The sequence below is a fragment of the Leopardus geoffroyi genome, chromosome B1, assembly GCF_018350155.1.
Source record: "Leopardus geoffroyi isolate Oge1 chromosome B1, O.geoffroyi_Oge1_pat1.0, whole genome shotgun sequence".
Lineage (NCBI taxonomy): Eukaryota > Metazoa > Chordata > Mammalia > Carnivora > Felidae > Leopardus > Leopardus geoffroyi.
The window spans coordinates 155,068,434-155,086,478 of NC_059327.1; the positions used below are offsets into that span (position 1 = coordinate 155,068,434).

Here is an 18,045-nt window from a genome sequence, read left to right on the forward strand (position 1 = left end):
GGGATAGCTGCTCCAATTTATTGAGTACTCACAATTTAAGTGTTTTGAATACATTACCTCAATCTTCCTAACAACGTAACAAATAAGTATTATTACCACTGCTTTACAGATGAAAAAACTGAGGGTCAATGACATTAGTAACTTGTTTTTGGTCATGGATGATACATGCCAAGGCGAGACTTCTAACCATGGGCTACCACACAGCAAATGTATGGTTATTCTGTTAACCTGCATTGCTCTTTCACCTTAAAAGTATTGCTAAACATTACACAACTCTGTTGTAACATAATACGTGAAACTTTCAAGTTGGATTGTTTCATTAGTGACATTTGTCAAATGTCACAAGATGGTGGCTGATGAACTGAGTTATATGGAAAGCATGTAGGAACTAATCAAGCTAGATGGCACACAGGATCTAAGCAATGTCAATTTCAAAGTTGTGGAAAAGGTTATTACAAAAAGGGAGGTAAGGATTATTGGTGTGAAAGTAAAGGTGTGGAGAAGAGCCTCATGCTAGAAGCATCATCCACGTGTATCCCTAAAATTATGTGAGACCTCAGATTATTAAACATTTATTTATTTTGATAGAGACAGAGAGGGAGTGAGTGGGGGAGGGGCAGAGAGAGAGAGAGAGAGAGAGAGAGAGAGCTAGAGACAGAGAGAATCCCAAGCAAGCTCCACACTGACAGCACGGATAGAGCTCAATGCAGTGCTTGATTTCACAAACCATGAGATCACAACCTGAGCCAAAATAAAGAGTTGGACGCTTAACTGACTGAGCCACCCAAGTGCCCGGAGACTTCAGATTTCTAATTGGCTGATGTATTTAGTAGTCCTACACTCAGAAATCTCAGCCCACCTAAATTGATACATCTGTTTCCCCCAAATTTGCAACTTTGTAACCTCAGTAAGGTATAGAAATAAAAAAAAAAATTCAAACCGTTAATGATTGTGTATTATATGTAGGGAGAGGCTTCACGATCATTATGATAATTTGTGGTTATTAATTTAGATTGTTAATAGTTGGGTAGGTTTGACAGTTACACGTTACTTTTAAATGTTTAGTTACAAATGTTAGATTGATATTAAATATGTGGTTTTACTCATAAAAGAGAACTCCAACAGTTTGAAGAAAGCATTTCTTTATGAAAATATTGTGCATTATTTTTCATTTATAAGTAAGAGTCATTCCAGTGCTACTTAGGTGTATATAATTGTCCAATCTGACATATGAATCAGACATATTAAATTTGTAAATGATATTTAAAGGTCAATGATACTTAATTTTCTTTATTTTTTAATGTTTATTTCTTTTGAGAAAGAGGAAGAGAGAAAGCATAAGTGGGAGAGGGGCAGAAAGAGTGGGAGAGAGAATCCCAAGCAGGCTCTGTGCTCAGGAACTGTGAAATCATGAGCTGAGTTGAAATCAAGATTTGGACGCTTAATTGACTGAGCCACCCAGGCAGTCCAAGGATATTTAATTTTCTAAGCACAAAAATGGAATTGTTGGTAAATTTAATCTTAAGTTTACAAGACAATCAAGCATTAAACAAAGAACACCTAAAGTGATCTTTCTTATTTCATATAAAATTACCAAATTTACAAAAAAATGAAGATCCACAGGTTGAGCTGAAAGGGTTAAGAAAAACTAAGTTCCTGATTTACAACTTTATCAATTTAAATTTAAGCCTTCTTTAGAAAAAAAAAAAATAAATTGACAACCCTGAAAACATGATTGCTTTTCCCACTGGATCAGGAAATCTCCAAAATATTAGTCTGCTAGTCTGAACTCAAATTCACCCATGGCCCACATAACCTTGGCATTTATTTTATTTATTTATTTTTTTTATTTTATTTTATTTTTTTAATTTTTTTTTCAACGTTTATTTATTTTTGGGACAGAGAGAGACAGAGCATGAACGGGGGAGGGGCAGAGAGAGAGGGAGACACAGAATCGGAAGCAGGCTCCAGGCTCTGAGCCATCAGCCCAGAGCCCGACGCGGGGCTCGAACTCACGGACCGCGAGATCGTGACCTGGCTGAAGTCAGACGCTTAACCGACTGCGCCACCCAGGCGCCCCTATTTTTTTTTATTTTTATCATTTTACTTAGTTAGGCTACATGCCCAGTGTGGGACTTGAACTCACGATCCTGTGATCAAGAGTTTCATGCTTTACTGACTGAGCCAGCAAAGCACCCCAATCCTGTCTTATTTGATCGGCTCATTTTAGCATCCTGGAGTTGCTGAAATTTCTATATAATAATCTTTGGACTCAAATTGTGGCATGGGAAAAACGTCAGTCAGGTTACTCAAAAGTTTACAGCTTCCCAGGTGACAGTCAATGCAGCTGCTCCCTGGAGTGCTGGACGGCCAAAAGCAACAGGTAGAGCAGTTAAGCCAATGCTGCTGTTACTGTATCCTTCACAGCTTTGAACTGTATTCAACTTATCACCATATGATAAATATAATATGAATCAGGGCTGTTTTTACTAAACATGCCATTTAATAAGTACATATTTTCAGTATGTGATAGAGAATTACTCTCCTGGTTAAAAGAGGTAATTCACTTAAGAATCATTTATATAAAATGTCCCTTTCTTAGAATTTTGGGGAAAGTGTCAAATTCCTTTTTCTCACCATCTATATTCATTCAACTAGGAATAATCTAAAATCATTAATTATCATGCAAACCGAGACCCTAAGTTTCATAATTTTATTGCAATGCGGCTTCTTAAATTTTTGTCATAATTGTTCTTGTGTGAGACACTAAAACAACAGCAACGGCAACAACAACAAACTGGATGTATTAAACACTTGGGATAGAAGATAGTTCTGATCGAGGACAGCAACGTGTAACAGAATATAGGTAAGAGATATCTCATTTTAATTAACAAATGCTAGTTACCTGTGAGCCCGTGGAGTAGCGTCCAGGAGTTCGAGAACCAGATGTTTTCCCTGAGCCAATGGAACTCTCTGTACTTTTGCCACTACAACAATGCGTCCGCAGGCATTTCCCATACTCTTTTCGTACCTAGCCAATTAAACATTAACTTCTGTTAGCAAGTAATTCATTTCAGCTGGGAACTGTGGTATAAAATGTATGTTTTATTTTTAGATAATTAATATAATTATTTCCTTGCCCTTTCAGATACAAGAAAGTCTGTTCAGCATACATTTTCCAATATAAAATGATACTCAAGTCATCAAGCTTGAAATTTGGCATAACTGGAGCCTTTTAAAACATGCACTCATGCACACGCACATGCCCAATCATGCCATAATGATACTACTTCTTAGTTCGAAGAATAAAAATGTTAAGACTTTTTACGACCCTATTTTTAGCTTCATAAATTTGATTTGAAGTAGCCTATTGGTGCAATTGTTCTTTAAAGAGAAACTGAATGAAAAAGCTACAGAGAGAAGAGGGGAGGGAGAGAGGGAGAGAGGAAAGGAATGTCTAAACACAGGAGAAAGGAATTTCCTTGTTTCTTTCATTTCTCTTAAAAGAGGTCAAATTTATAAACTTTAGAATATAAAACACAAAATAATTTAAATTTAATGCCCTCATAATAGTTCTCCTGAATAATTACAGTTCGCTCTTCTTTATTAAATTCTTAATCCTGCTTGTAGTATAAAATCATAGGAAAAACGGGAGATAAACATTTTTTAGCGGATGTTTTCCAGCAGGAAGATATCAACAGTTTCTGGGAAAACTTTTATCATGTTTAAAATTTTTATTACTGCCTATTTAATTAAACAAGACATACAAAAATAAAACAGTAACTGCCCTAAATCATCCTTCTACTATCTACAACAAAAATATTCCCTTACTCTGTGTTCATCAACTAAAAACACATTCTGGGACATTTTATTGGTTCTACATTCCAAATTTGCGTTCATTATGAAATAATGCTGTATATATAGTTATTCTTAGCTCTTTATCTATTGAATTCACATGAGTTCATCCGTTCCATAATACATGACAATGTCATATTCCAACGTAATTTTATTTAAAGCGACGTTATACGCTTTTCTAAGGGATGTTATTTAGAAGCAAAAGCAAAAAAAAAAAAAAAAAAAGGAATGTGGATCATACATTAATATTAGCATTCAAAACTGAAACATTACTTCTTAATATTGGAAAGCTCCTTCTATGAAAGATATAGCAGAATCAGAGACAGAACAGATTCAGAATTGTTCGAAGAATTCACATTTATTAAATGTTTATTCTGTGACCAGAACAACAATATGGAGACAGGTGAATCAAAGCATGGAGGAGAAGTGCCTGCTGACAGTAGGTCGGAGCCCCAAAGAAGACTTCTCAGAGAAGAGGACTTTTGAGAGAACCTTCAAAAGACAAGTTCGAATCTGTCAGGTTGGACAACGAGGTTGAAAGAAAGGACAGACAAGAGAGACAAAGGCATTCCAGGTGTTGTGAACAGTGTGAGCAACTTTGAGGACTTTCTCTGACCCGGGATGCCAACATTACATTCTTTAATATACTTGAAATTATATTGATATGTTTTTCAATCTCTTCTATGCTACATTTATGATTAATTAGAAATGATTCGTTTTATTCAGTGTTTAAAAGCCAATTCATATTTTGTTACTTTTTAAAAGAAATGTCTGTACCCACTTGTGTGTGTATCCAAGATATATGTGAACTGGGGAGTATGGAATGAAGAAGCTTCTAAATTTTTTAAAATTTTATTTTAGAGAGAGACAGAGAGAGAGAGAGAGAGAGAGTGCATCAGTGGGGCAGAGGGGCAGAGAGAGAGAGGGAGGTATGAAGAGAGAGTGAGAGAGAGAGAGAGAGAGAGAGAGAGAGAGAGAGAGAGAGAATCTTAAGCAGGCTCCACACTCAGTGCAGAATCACACATGGGGCTTGATCCCATGTCCATGGGATCATGATCTGAGCTGAAATCGAGTTGGAGCACCCAGGTGCCCCAATAAGCTTCTGATTTTTAATTGCTATTTACTAGAAATTGTGCTAGGTCCCGCCCTCAAAATGACTCTGGGGAATAATTATTACCTACATTGAACAGATAAGAGCACTGAAAAAGTTAAGCAATGAAAATAAACTGGAAGACTGAAAAGATTAAGCAATATATGCCTTATGTGAAAAAATCCACTTCTCATAGGTGCTTTATGATCAGAAAGTTCCTTCTAAGAGGCCACATTTCTAATATTAGTATATTAACATCATTATTAAAGTAATCTATTAAATTATCCCTTTCTCTGTATCTAGAAAAAATAAGGGCAGATGCTTTAGTTAGAATTTGAGAAACTTAAAATAATCTCCACCCAAAGGTAAGCACTATCAAATATAGTTTAATATTAGTCCTGAGTTAATAAAGTATCTCCAAGAACCTAAATTTTGATCATAACCTACATCCCACTTTGTTTTTCCTAAAGCACTCAACAAGTATATTTTTCTTTTTAGAAAAGAAAGTGTTTTTTAATGAAGTGATTTAAATCTAAACAAATATTTTAGGAGATAGAGGTAGAGAAAGAAAGAGAGAAAGGAACCACTCCCTTTCCTGGTACAAAGGCAGCAATAGTGTATAAGCCATAGGAATTCATCATGAACTATTTATATTTTTCAACAAAGGTTATATGTTCTGAACTGATTATATAAATAACCAGCAAATCAAGATATCTAGTGATGTCAAGTTCCATATTCAGGTATAATACTTACTGAATCTTTACTGACTTGACTTTATTTTTCTGCTATTAGATTTGAAACACTAAGCATGTGTTTTAAAAAGAGAAAAAGGGCTGTTTCTATGACGTATTTTCCTTTAGATTAAAATAAAAATTATTTGATTGTTCGATCATATCCATATTCTAATCCACTAATTCACATGATATTCCTCTTATCCCAATCAATATGTCTTATTTTACTAATATTGTTTTAGGATAAAGAAGATGGGAAAGAAACTATATCTTACCAATATACTCTCAGATCAGAAATAGTATAATATGATATACGCTCTGAGATTTATCACATAATTGAGTGTATAACAAAAGAAAAAGTAACAACTTTAATGTCTCCAGTATTACTGGTATCAATAATACCATGCAATCCACTCTCAGAATAGGACTGATAACTCAAAGTTTGATTTTTGTTAATGAGTTGAATCAATCAACAAATAACCCTATAAGCCAAAATATTTCAACAATGGAATATTTCATATTTCTCTAATCAAAGCATATGACAACTATATCAGTATGGGTATATTATTGAATTCAATCAAATGGCTTAAGAGAAACTTCTTAAGAGAATTAAGATTGTTAAAATGTCCATACTACCCAAAGACCTCTATAGATTCAATGCAATCTCTCCAAATTCCAATGTTTTTTTTCACAGATACAGATAAAAACAATTCTAAAATGTGTACAGAACCACACACACACACACACACTCACATACACTCACACACACAGAAAGTAATTCTGAGAAAGAACATAGCTGGAAGCATCACACTTCTTGCCTTCAAACTATATTACAAAGCTACAGTCATCAATACAGTATGGTGTTGGTATAAGCCAAGAGACCAGAATTAGCCCTAAAATAAATGCTTGCATTTACTGTCAACTAATATTTTACAATGAAGCCAAGAATATCTGGTGGGGAAAAAGACAAACTTTCCAATATATAGTTTAGGGAAAACTAAACATGCAGAAGAATGAAGCTGGGCCCTATCTTACACCACTCACAAAATTTAACTCAAAGTAAATTAAGGACTTAAACATATGACCATTAACCATAAAATTCCTAAAAGAAAATAGAAAAGTTCCTGGAAATTGGTGCTGGCAATAATTTCTTGGACATGACATCGAAAGAACAAGCAATGGAGCAAAAATAAGTGGGACTACATCAAACTAAAAAGCTTCTGCATAGCAAAAAAAAAAAAAAAAAGATCAACAAAATGAAAGGGCACTCTACAGAAAAGAGGAAAATATTTGCAAATCCTATTTCTCTAAGGGGTTCAAATCCAAAATATATCAAGAACTTGTAACACACAATGGCAAAACATCAAACAATCTAATTAAAAATGAACAGAAGAGGAGCACTTGGGTGGCTCAGTCAGTTAAACCTTGACTCTTGATTTCAGCTCAGGTGATCCTTTCATGGTGACATCGAGCCCTACGTTGGTCTCCACACTGACAGTGCAGAGCCTGCGTGGGATTCTCCCTCTCTCTCTGCATCCCCCCTGCTCTCTCTCTCTCTCTCTCTCTCAATAAATATAAAACATTAAAAAAAATGAAGAGAGTAAATGAACAGACGTTTTTCTTAAGAAGACATACAAATGACCCACATGAAAAGATGCTCAACAGCACTGCTCAAGGAAATGCAAATCAAAACCACAATGAGATACCACTTCACACCTGTTAGAATGGCTATCATCAAGAAGACAAGAGAAAAAGAAAAGAAGACAAGAGATAGTAAGTATTGGTGAGGATGTGGACAGAAGAGAGTCCCTGTGCACTGTTGGTGGGATTGTAAATTGGTACAGCCATTATGGGAAACAGTATGGAGTTTCCTTATAAAATTAAAAACAGAACCAGCAATCGATGCAGAAAAAGCATTTGACAAAATTCAGCATCCTTTCTTAATAGAAACCCTCGAGAAAGTCGGGATAGAAGGAACATACTTAAACATCATAAAAGCCATTTATGAAAAGCCCACTGCTAACATCATCCTCAATGGGGAAAAACTGAGAGCTTTTTCCCTGAGATCAGGAACACGACAGGGATGTCCATTCTCATCGCTGTTGTTTAACATAGTGTTGGAAGTTCTAGCATCAGCAATCAGACAACAAAAGGAAATCAAAGTCATCAAAATTGGCAAAGATGAGGTTAAGCTTTCACTTTTTGTAGATGACATGGTATTATACATGGAAAATCCGATAGACTCCACCAAAAGTCTGCTAGAACTGATACATGAATTCAGCAAAGTTGCAGGATACAAAATCAATGTACAGAAATCAGTTGCATTCTTATACACTAATAATGAAACAACAGAGAGACAAAGAAACTGATCCCATTCACAATTGCACCCAGAAGCATAAAATACCTAGGAATAAATCTAACTAAAGATGCAAGAGATGTGTAGGCTAAAAACTATAGAAAGCTTATGAAGGAAATTGAAGAAGATATAAAGAAATGGAAAAACAATTCCATGCTCATGGATTGGAAGAATAAATATTGTCAAAATGTCATACTACCCAAAGCTATCTACACATTCAATGCAATCCCAATCAAAATTGCACCAGCATTCTTCTCGAAGCTAGAACAAGCAATCCTAAAATTCATATGGAACCACAAAAGGCCCCGAATAGCCAAAGGAATTCTGAAGAAGTAGACCAAAGCAGGAGGCATCACAATCCCAGACTTTAGCCTCTCCTACAAAGCTGTCATCCTCAAGACAGCATGGTATTGGCTGTCTGACCTCAGCCGTAGCAATTTCTTACTTGACACATTCCCAAAGGCAAGGGAATTAAAAGCAAAAATGAACTATTGGGACCTCATGAAGATAAAAAGCTTTCCACTGAAAAGGAAACAATCAACAAAACTAAAAGGCAACCAACGGAATGGGAAAAGATATTTGCAAATGACATATGGGACAAAGGGCTAGTATCCAAAATCTGTAAAGAGCTCACCAAACTCCACACCCAAAAAACAAATAATCCAGTGAAGAAATGGGCAGAAAACATGAATAGACACTTCTCTAAAGAAGACATCCGGATGGCCAACAGGCACATGAAAAGATGTTCAACATCGCTCCTCATCAGGGAAATACAAATCAAAACCACACTCAGATATCACCTCATGCCAGTCAGAGTGGCCAAAATGAACAAATCAGGAGACTATAGATGCTGGAGAGGATGTGGAGAAACGGGAACCCTCTTGCACTGTTGGTGGGAATGCAAATTGGTGCAGCCACTCTGGAAAACAGTGTGGAGGTTCCTCAAAAAATTAAAAATAGACCTACCCTATGACCCAGCAGTAGCACTGCTAGGAATTTACCCAAGAGATACAGGAGTACTGATGCACAGGGGCCCTTGTACTCCAATGTTTATAGCAGCACTCTCAACAATAGCCAAATTGTGGAAAAAGCCTAAATGTCCATCAACTGACAAATGGATAAAGAAATTGTTGTTTATATACACAATGTAGTACTATGTGGCAATGAGAAAGAATGAAATATGGTCCTTTGTAGCAACGTGGATGGGACTGGAGAGAGTTATGCTAAGTGAAATAAGCCATACAGAGAAAGACAGATACCATATGTTTTCACTCTTATGTGGATCCTGAGAAACTTAACAGAAACCCATGGGGGAGGGGAAAGGAAAAAAAAAAAGAGGTTAGGGTGGGAGACAGCGAAAGCATAAGAGACTCTTAAAAACTGAGAACAAACTGAGGGCTGATGGGGGGTGGGAGGGAGGGGAAGGTGGGTGGTGGGTATCGAGGGGGGCACCTGTTGGGATGAGCACTGGGTGTTGTATGGAAACTAATTTGACAATAAATTTCACATATTTAAAAAATAAAAACAGAACCAGCATATGATCCAGCAATCTCACTTCTGGGTATACATCCACAGAAATAAAATCAGGAACTCAAAGAGATATCTACACTCCCATGTTGATTGTGGCATTATTCACAATAGCCAAGACACGTAAACAACCCAAGTGTTCATCAACGGGTGAATAGATAAAGATGATGTGGTACATACAAACAATGGTATATTGTTCAGCAACCAAAGAAGAAAATCCTGCCATTTGTGACAACATAGATAGATCTTGAGGGCATCGTGTTAAGTGAAATAAGTCAGATGGGGAAAGACAAATATTGTATAATATCACTTATATGTGGAATCTAAAAAAGCTACACTCATAGAAACAGAGTAGAATGGTGGTTACCAAAGGTTGCGGCTGGAGGAAATGGGAAGGTGTTGGTTAGAGTACAAACTTCCAGCTATAAAATGAATAAGTTCTGTGGATCTAATGTACAGGATGATAATTATAGTTAACACACGTGTATTATATACTTGAAATATCTTAAATGTTCTCACCACAAAATAGAAATGGTAATGCTGTGAGTTGATGGAAGTATTAGATAACACTATAGTGCCAGTCATTTCGCAATATATGTGTATCAAATTAACACACTGTATGCCTTAAACTTGCACAATATTTATATCTCATTAATATGTCAATTTAAATAAAGGAATAGAAGAAAAATCTCCTAAGATATTTCTGCAATTTTGAACAAAATTACCTGTTTTTTGTTTTGTTTTTTGTTTTTGTAGGGAGAAAGGTAAACAATTCCTTTTCTATATTCTGTGATGTTGGGTCATGTTCTTGATACCCAATAAAAATGCCATCAAAATTTAAAATTCAAAACATAAAAATGAATGAAAGAATAATATGCTTATTACTTGTTATTATAAATAAGGCATAAAAGAAAGCTTCTAAGTCAGGGATTGGTAAATTTTATCATGAAGGGCCAGATAGTCAATATTCAGGCTTTGTCTACAAAGAGGCAACTAAAGATGCTGCTTTTGTACTTATTTTAAATTTTAAATGTAACCATTTAAAAACATAAAAACCATTCTTGGCTAACTGGCTGTAAAAATTAAAAGGCAGCTGGACACATTAGACCCATGAGCTGTTTGCTAAACTCTGTTCTAATGAATCACAAAATTGAGTTTGATCACATGTATTTTTTAGAATTTCACTTATGTTAAATATACTAAAAATTCTAGACTTTTTTTTTGGATTCTGAGGTTTAATATCTCTTCCTGGATACCAAATGCAATTCCTACCTATACCAGTATGTATATTTGTAAGATGAGAGAAATAAAAATAATTATTGGGAAAACCCTAATAGATACTGGCCAATAAAAAATACTCAACATCAAAATAATTAATATATACAGTACAAAAAGTATTCTTTGCTCTAAAGAAAATTTCTATATAACATTCAAACTTTTAATTTTACTAGCCCAAATTCCTAGCTAATACATAAAATAAAAATAATAGGTAGATCTGTTTCACTATATTTGAAGATGTTATAACTGCTTATGATGGCTCAAGGCTCAATATTCCCTTATTTACACAGACAAATGCTACCTTTTCCTTAATCTCCTGATTTTGCTCCCATCTTTTTACACATATCTCTTGTGACAATCAGTTATGACCTTCTTCTATCAAAATGTAGAAATTTTTCCCAAGTGCTTAGTCTCTCTGACTTCTCTGAAATGTTTTATAATACTGGCTGTTGTCTACTTCTAGACATGCTCTCCTATCTTTAATTTAGTGTATCACCTTTATACTCAATCTTCTCATCAGACACTTCCTTTTTTCCATCTCTATTCCTATGCATCATTTACATGTCCTACTCTTTATACTCAAAGAGTAGGTAGACTGCTAGCTGTTTACAATACCTAATTCCTCATCTTCCTGAGGTAAAAAAGCTAGACTGTATTTTCGAGTCTTCCTTGTAGTTTAGGTGGTACCATTGATAGGGTCTTATCTGATGGAAGGTGAGTACAAGTGAAGTAAGCCTCTTTCAGACCTTTTACACAAGATCACCTCTTACTCAGACTACCTACTTGATGCCAATATTCAAACTGACTGTGGAAATCATATATTAATGTTGGTTGAGATTTCATCAGCCTACATCCCTCCATGAGGGACCACCATCAACTGGGCCATAAGAATAAAAATAAATATTTACTGAATTAAGCAACTGCAATTTTAGGGGTGTGTATACTAAGTATTTGGGAGGATCATCCATTCTAATACAACCTCTTTTCTACATTAATTCTAATCCATTAGGTTAGAATCCATCCACTCCCCAGTAACCTCTACTTTTCTGTAAGCTACATTTATAGGTCTCAGTCATCATTACTATTCTAGCATTATTTATGATCATGTCAACACATTTATGTGTTATTTATAATTATGTCATTATTTATGATTATGTCAACACATTCATGTGTTATTTATAAATATAAATAATTATTTATAATTTATAATTATAGTATATAATTTATAATTATTTATGATTATGTCAACACATTTTTTGATACATACCACCACATACAACTGAAACAGAAGACAACTGGACTCATATTGACAAGCAGACACCCTCTCAAGTTTTGTCTAAGATCCCATCAGTCTCTCAAACCAAAATTCATAGACATTGATATATTTACTTTTTATTTATTTTTTTGTTGTTTTCCAAAGAAAAAATTTAGGTGGTGTTATTTCTTCCTTAGAAAATATTTTCACATTTTGACATTTCATTTTCAGAGCCACCTCTCAATATCTCATAATTATTTTTATTACCATCATGTTACACATGAAGAAACTGGGGCATGAGAAGGTTAATTAACTTGCCCACAGTCACATAAGCTTTTAAGTAGAAAAACTAGGATTTAGACCCAGACAGTCTTGGCTCAGGGGTCTATGTGATTGGAAGTATAATGACCACATTTTTAATAGAGTTAAAAAGTATAAGATGAGAAAATCAATCTTGAGATTTCTAAAAAATGCAATGAAAGTATTTAGGGGCTAAAATTAACTTTGAAAATGAATATTTTAAGTCATTGTAAATGTGAAAAATCACAAAAATAGACCAGCATAAAAAAATTAAATATTGCATTCTAATCATCTAACTCATAGATTTTATAAAATAGGTTTTAAAGAAAAGAAGTACACAGACATTTACTTAGTACTTCATTATTCATTTAAGAAACAAATATTATTATAAAATGTTAAACATTTATATTTTCCAGTATATGCAAACTGTTTTTTAAAGAAAAACAGAAAAAACATATTTCTTATGCCATATACGCCATCTCACAGCTCCATAACATCTTAGAAAGCTATTTCCAATACACAAATTCCATATGTCTGACAATAACAATATTAAAGGCTATAAGGTCAAGCCTACAAGAATATATTTTTATTCATTGTCCAAATCAGAAACTATTTTGACTTTTTTTGCAGTTAAATACATTCACTATTATGCATTTATTTTGTGTCTTTTATTTTTACTATTGTAAAAATAAAATTAATAAAGTAATATATTCATTTCTTAGAGGTCAAAATATCAAGAATGATTTATATTATGGTTGGTTTGTTATCATGAGATACATATGCCATTTATTCTTGAACAGAGAATTTTTGCTTACCTTCTTTTGTAGGACACAATGGAAAATGAATATAAACATTCCCTGTAGAGAATTGAAAATGGTGAAGAGATACGCCATGATGACTGTGCTTTCATTAATATACATGAGTCCAAAGGCCCAGGTCAATCCTAACAGGCAGAGAAGAGCTATTGCACCTATAACCCATGACCTGTAGAGAGAAAAGAAAATTAAAGGTTATCAAATGATCGGTCGTTAATTAACACAATCATATAATATCAACAATACTGACACTGAAAAAAATGTTACGGTAAGTTTTATTGACAGAAAATGTAAGACAGGTGGTATAAATACTTTAAGATTTTAATGGGGACTACAAGTTTTCAAATTTGAGGAGATATACATGAATGAAAATGTTATGAACACAGAAATTCGTTTGAGCAAAAGCAGATTTGTACTATTCAATTATTCATGTATTTGCAGCACATATGCAAATGATATGGAGATGTAATTATGGTGAATGGCAAGGGGGAAAAAGTCTATAAAGCTATGTTAGTTTCCACTGGCCTCATTGTTATGATAACATTTGTTTGATTGGACTCTCTCCATTAGTGCTTCATCCGATACGCTTTTACCCCATTTTTCCAAATTTCCTCTTTTTCCATAAAAATTTTAGTATTACTGACAAAAACAGAGCTCATATTAGAAGGAGCCAGTATATGGAATATATGTATGAATTTTAAGAGCTCTATTTGTCTGTTTCTATAGTTAGGTAAAACAAATGTGATACAGCGGGTGGGAAAAATTGTTCCACTCTGCATTGCAATCTACTTTGCCTTTGGATTGCTGTCTTCTAGGTTAATCTGGACTAGACTTTGAAAATCAGGCAACTGGCAGCTTTGTTGAAAAGAATCTTAAAAGCTCAGGGCACCTTCATCTCTTTGAAGGGTCTATAAATTTGAAGGAGAAGATGGAGCTGAGAATGGGATGGAGCGGTATGAACAAAGTAGGCTAGAATGGAAGACAATTCTCACTCTCCATTCCCTTAGTTTCCTCCAGCTGCCGTTCGCAATAGTAATCAACGGGTGACATAAGTCCATATATTTGTGGCCATGTGTTATGTACTTACTATCAATGTAGAATGAATCTTTCCAATAGATGGGAATTCAATATGTGAAAATGGAATCCTTTTAAACTCCTCTCTAAGTGTATGGGAGAATAGGACCAAACCAGTCTAGATTTCTATATCCTCATGAAACCACCCTTTCCTTTCCCAACACACCTCATTTGAACAGAGTAAACTAATATTTCTTTTCATCAGACTACACTCCTCCACTTGCATTGTCTAAGGAAGAAATGTTTATTGGGATTGAAACTTTGCAACATGAAGGGGTTAAAAAGAAAACACATGTATTTACTATAATCTGAAGCTGGGTTGAGTAAAGTTTTCAGAGAGAACTACATTTTAAGAAAGATATGGTCCCAAAGTAGTCAATTAATATTAAAGTCTTGTTAAAATAAATCATGAACATTTACTATTTTTCTTCAACAACCATCAGCTACTATATTCCATATTTAAATATCCACTAAATTTAACATGTTCAATTTAAAACATTAACATTATTGAATAAAGAATCCCTACAGGAGGTTTGCCATTGTATGTGGAATGTTTGCTTATATGAATTAGAAAACATCTTAGATATTAATATTTTATTCTATAACTAGATTAAAAATATGGGAACTTTCAAGGTAAAGCTCTCAGCTTCTTCTTACAGACATTGGAAAAAGGAAAAATGGAAAGAATACCATTGAATCAAGGCAAAATTGCTATTTAAATTTAGAAATACAAGTATAGGATAAAATCCTCAAGTTAGCTAGTATCTACTTGTAAACACATGATGGGCCCAAGAGTTAATAATATAAAACTGCAATGAGCCCAATTTCTAAAGAAAAAAATAAGCAAGAGCATGAAGAAGTAAGTGAAATGTCATTGGAGAAAATGAAAACAAAGGACTCTTCACCAGAAGAACAAACTGAAAGTCTACAGTAAGGTCACTCCTCGGTTGCCAATCAAGTTTATTGTGGCAGGACACGTAATTTTAAAATGTACAAAAGAAAAGAGCCCGAATATCGACATTTATGTTTACTCTTATCAGATTAGTACAGACTTGTAGCTTTGTGTCAGAAATTTAAAAGGTATATTCATAAACAATTAGATCATTAATCCAATGGCATGTGTCAAAATTAAAAGAGGTAAATTTGCATATGTAAAATTGAATTTTTGAAGGAGGCATTTTTTTCCTTTTTGGATATTTAAAAGAGAAATCCAGTAATAACCAATGCAATCGGGTAGTTTCATACTCATAAGGTCATTTTGAAGGTACCCCGCTAAATCACAAAATAATTTTAGATGAGTGATGTCCAAACAAACAACAGAAATGACGACATATGCAGCACAGAGGAACACGTCACAATGAAAGGAGAAAGCTACGAAAAGCGAAACAAGTCTGTACCACATGAAGTTGCTATTACTGTGGCACTGATTTCAGGTGATATCCAATTAAAAGAGGTGAAGCAGAATTTGTTTTTGGCAATACACCTGCAGCATATTTATTCTGCATACAAGTTGTATGCCTGATTATTTTCCTGCACAGTTTGCTTTTCTGCCTCAATGTGAATGACAGAAGCTCTAATGATTTTTCAGTACTGATCTGACAGCTGGTTCATGGGACCACACTGATAAATGGAATTTATCAGCCATTCAGGTCATTCTTACTTGATGAAGGGTCTGTTATCCTCATAGCTAAAGAATGCATAGACATAAAGACAAGAACACCAACATTAGCATTTTATGACAAAGATTTCATATGAAAAATATTCTCCTGGTCCCCAAAGGCGTCTGTACCCCACCTCCCTACAAGGCATCATAGCCTTCCCTCTGTATCCAGAAGGTAAATCCTAAAATGACCATGAGAACTTACATAACAAGGAATAAAATCAATTTTACAATACTGCAATAGCCCTTATGAGACTAAAAAATTCCATTTTTTCATCATGTGCTCATATTACTTGTGACTTGACATAGACATTTATTTCTTAGAGATCGCATTTCTCTAGAGAATGAGAAATCTTATGAGCAATCTGGAAAAGGCTTGGGGGCATACTTAGAATGACAGACTCCTTGTCACCTAAAGGTATCCTTATTCTGTAATATTAGTAGGTAAGATTACTTAATTATGGACAGTACATTTCTAAGTAATTTTATCTTGCAGATGATTGATCTGAGATAAAACTGAACACTATAGCCCTTTGAAAATAATCAATCCTGACCACTTTAAAATTCTTTCTGTTAGTGTATTAAGAAAAAAATCTGAATAATTTTTTTCTAGTAATAGGAGCAAACATACAGCACCCGTTCATGATCACTTATGTTAACTAATTTGTTTTGTATCATTCTGATAAAGTAAGATCCCAGTGCCAAATTAGTAAAGATTAAGTTAGGGAACATTTCAGATCACCCTTTTGTAAACAGTCTGTTCAGTGAATTGTGACAGAATAGAAAAGAGAAAGTCTCTGCTCTTTTCTCTTGCTAGGGGCAATCGTTTCCAATATTACGCATACACAAATAAAGCCCTTGGGCCCCAACTGTGATGCATTTTTGATTAAAGAGAACAACTGATGGGAAACCTTGCTTCTCCAAAATGATGACAGAATAAAGAATGGAGAAAGATCCTGGGATTTAAAGCCAGTTTGTTTGGAAATTACATCCTAGATCAGCCACTTAACCAGTTATTTGATCTCAAGCAAAAATTAACTAACCTGTGGTCGTGTCAGTTTATATATCTATAAAATGGTAATAATCATACATAGGTTTCTTGTAATTATGGAATTATATATTATATATAAAGTTCTCAGAATGGTGCCTGGTATGTATTGTGTACAGTAAATATATTGTTACCATTAGACTATTTAAAGCTCGAGTAAAGTCACACTGAAAATATAGAATCTCTCACCCAAAGAATAAAACACCAAATAATAGACGTTGAGTAGTCAAATTCACTTGAGGACATTTCAGGAGCAATATTATGCAGTAAAATAGATGCGGCGGAAGTAAGTTTGTAAATGGAGCAGGGAATGACTAACTGTGCAGTCTAATATGGTGACTACTGGCCACATGGGTTTATTTAAATTTAAATTCTTTAAAATGAAATAAAGCTTAAAATTCAATTCCTTAGTCACACTAGTCAGATTATAAGCACTCAAAAGCTTCAGTAGCTGCCATATTGAACAGTGCAGTTTTAGAACATTTCTGTGTTCACAGAAATTTCTATTGGACATTGCTGGACTAAGACATTCAAAGAAGGTTTTAAGCCAGAAAATGGAATTCCAAGTGATATTTAAATAATGCCATGGATATGTGAAAGGTAAAGAGTGAAGAATTTCTTAGAATTGATTGTTTTTAATAGTTGTAAACTGTTCCTACAAAGAAAATCTTGTACTTAGGTTAATATTGAAATGTTATAGAACATAATACTATGAGACTTATCCCATTATATGCATTCCCACTGTAACCATATATTCCACCTGTAATTCCAAGGTTATGATTGGAATAACTATTTCTACCTTCATCTGTATAGTGGAATGTCAAGTAAAGAAAATTTCAGAGGCTGGCATATAGGAATATATGCAAACACACTGTACGAAATTGTACTGAGCTATCTAAACGTTTCAAAAAATAAAATACAAAACTTGCACTGTAATCGCTGGAGTGAGATGTTTTCCCATCAATGGGAAATATCAAAACATGGTACAATTCAGCAGTTTTTGTCAGTAATTGTGGGAAAGCACCAGTTGTTCCACTCAATAACCCAGATTGTAAT

At 34.3% G+C, this 18,045-nt stretch overlaps 1 protein-coding gene across 35 annotated transcripts in view; it reads right to left on the bottom strand.

Annotated features, from left to right (window-relative positions):
- Positions 1-18,045, bottom strand: part of ADGRL3 (adhesion G protein-coupled receptor L3) — an 828,850-nt gene that overhangs the window by 39,350 nt on the left and 771,455 nt on the right. For 23 of the 35 annotated variants that reach the window (XM_045473912.1, XM_045473896.1, XM_045473916.1 and 20 more), the window contains 3 exons: positions 15,942-15,968; positions 13,208-13,376; positions 2,906-3,031 (listed from right to left, as the gene is read on the bottom strand). In XM_045473912.1, the coding sequence (XP_045329868.1) occupies positions 2,906-3,031; positions 13,208-13,376; positions 15,942-15,968 (322 nt within the window). The remainder of the gene's footprint in view (positions 1-2,905; positions 3,032-13,207; positions 13,377-15,941; positions 15,969-18,045) is intronic. The other 12 variants (XM_045473918.1, XM_045473914.1, XM_045473919.1 and 9 more) reach the window with 1 other exon arrangement.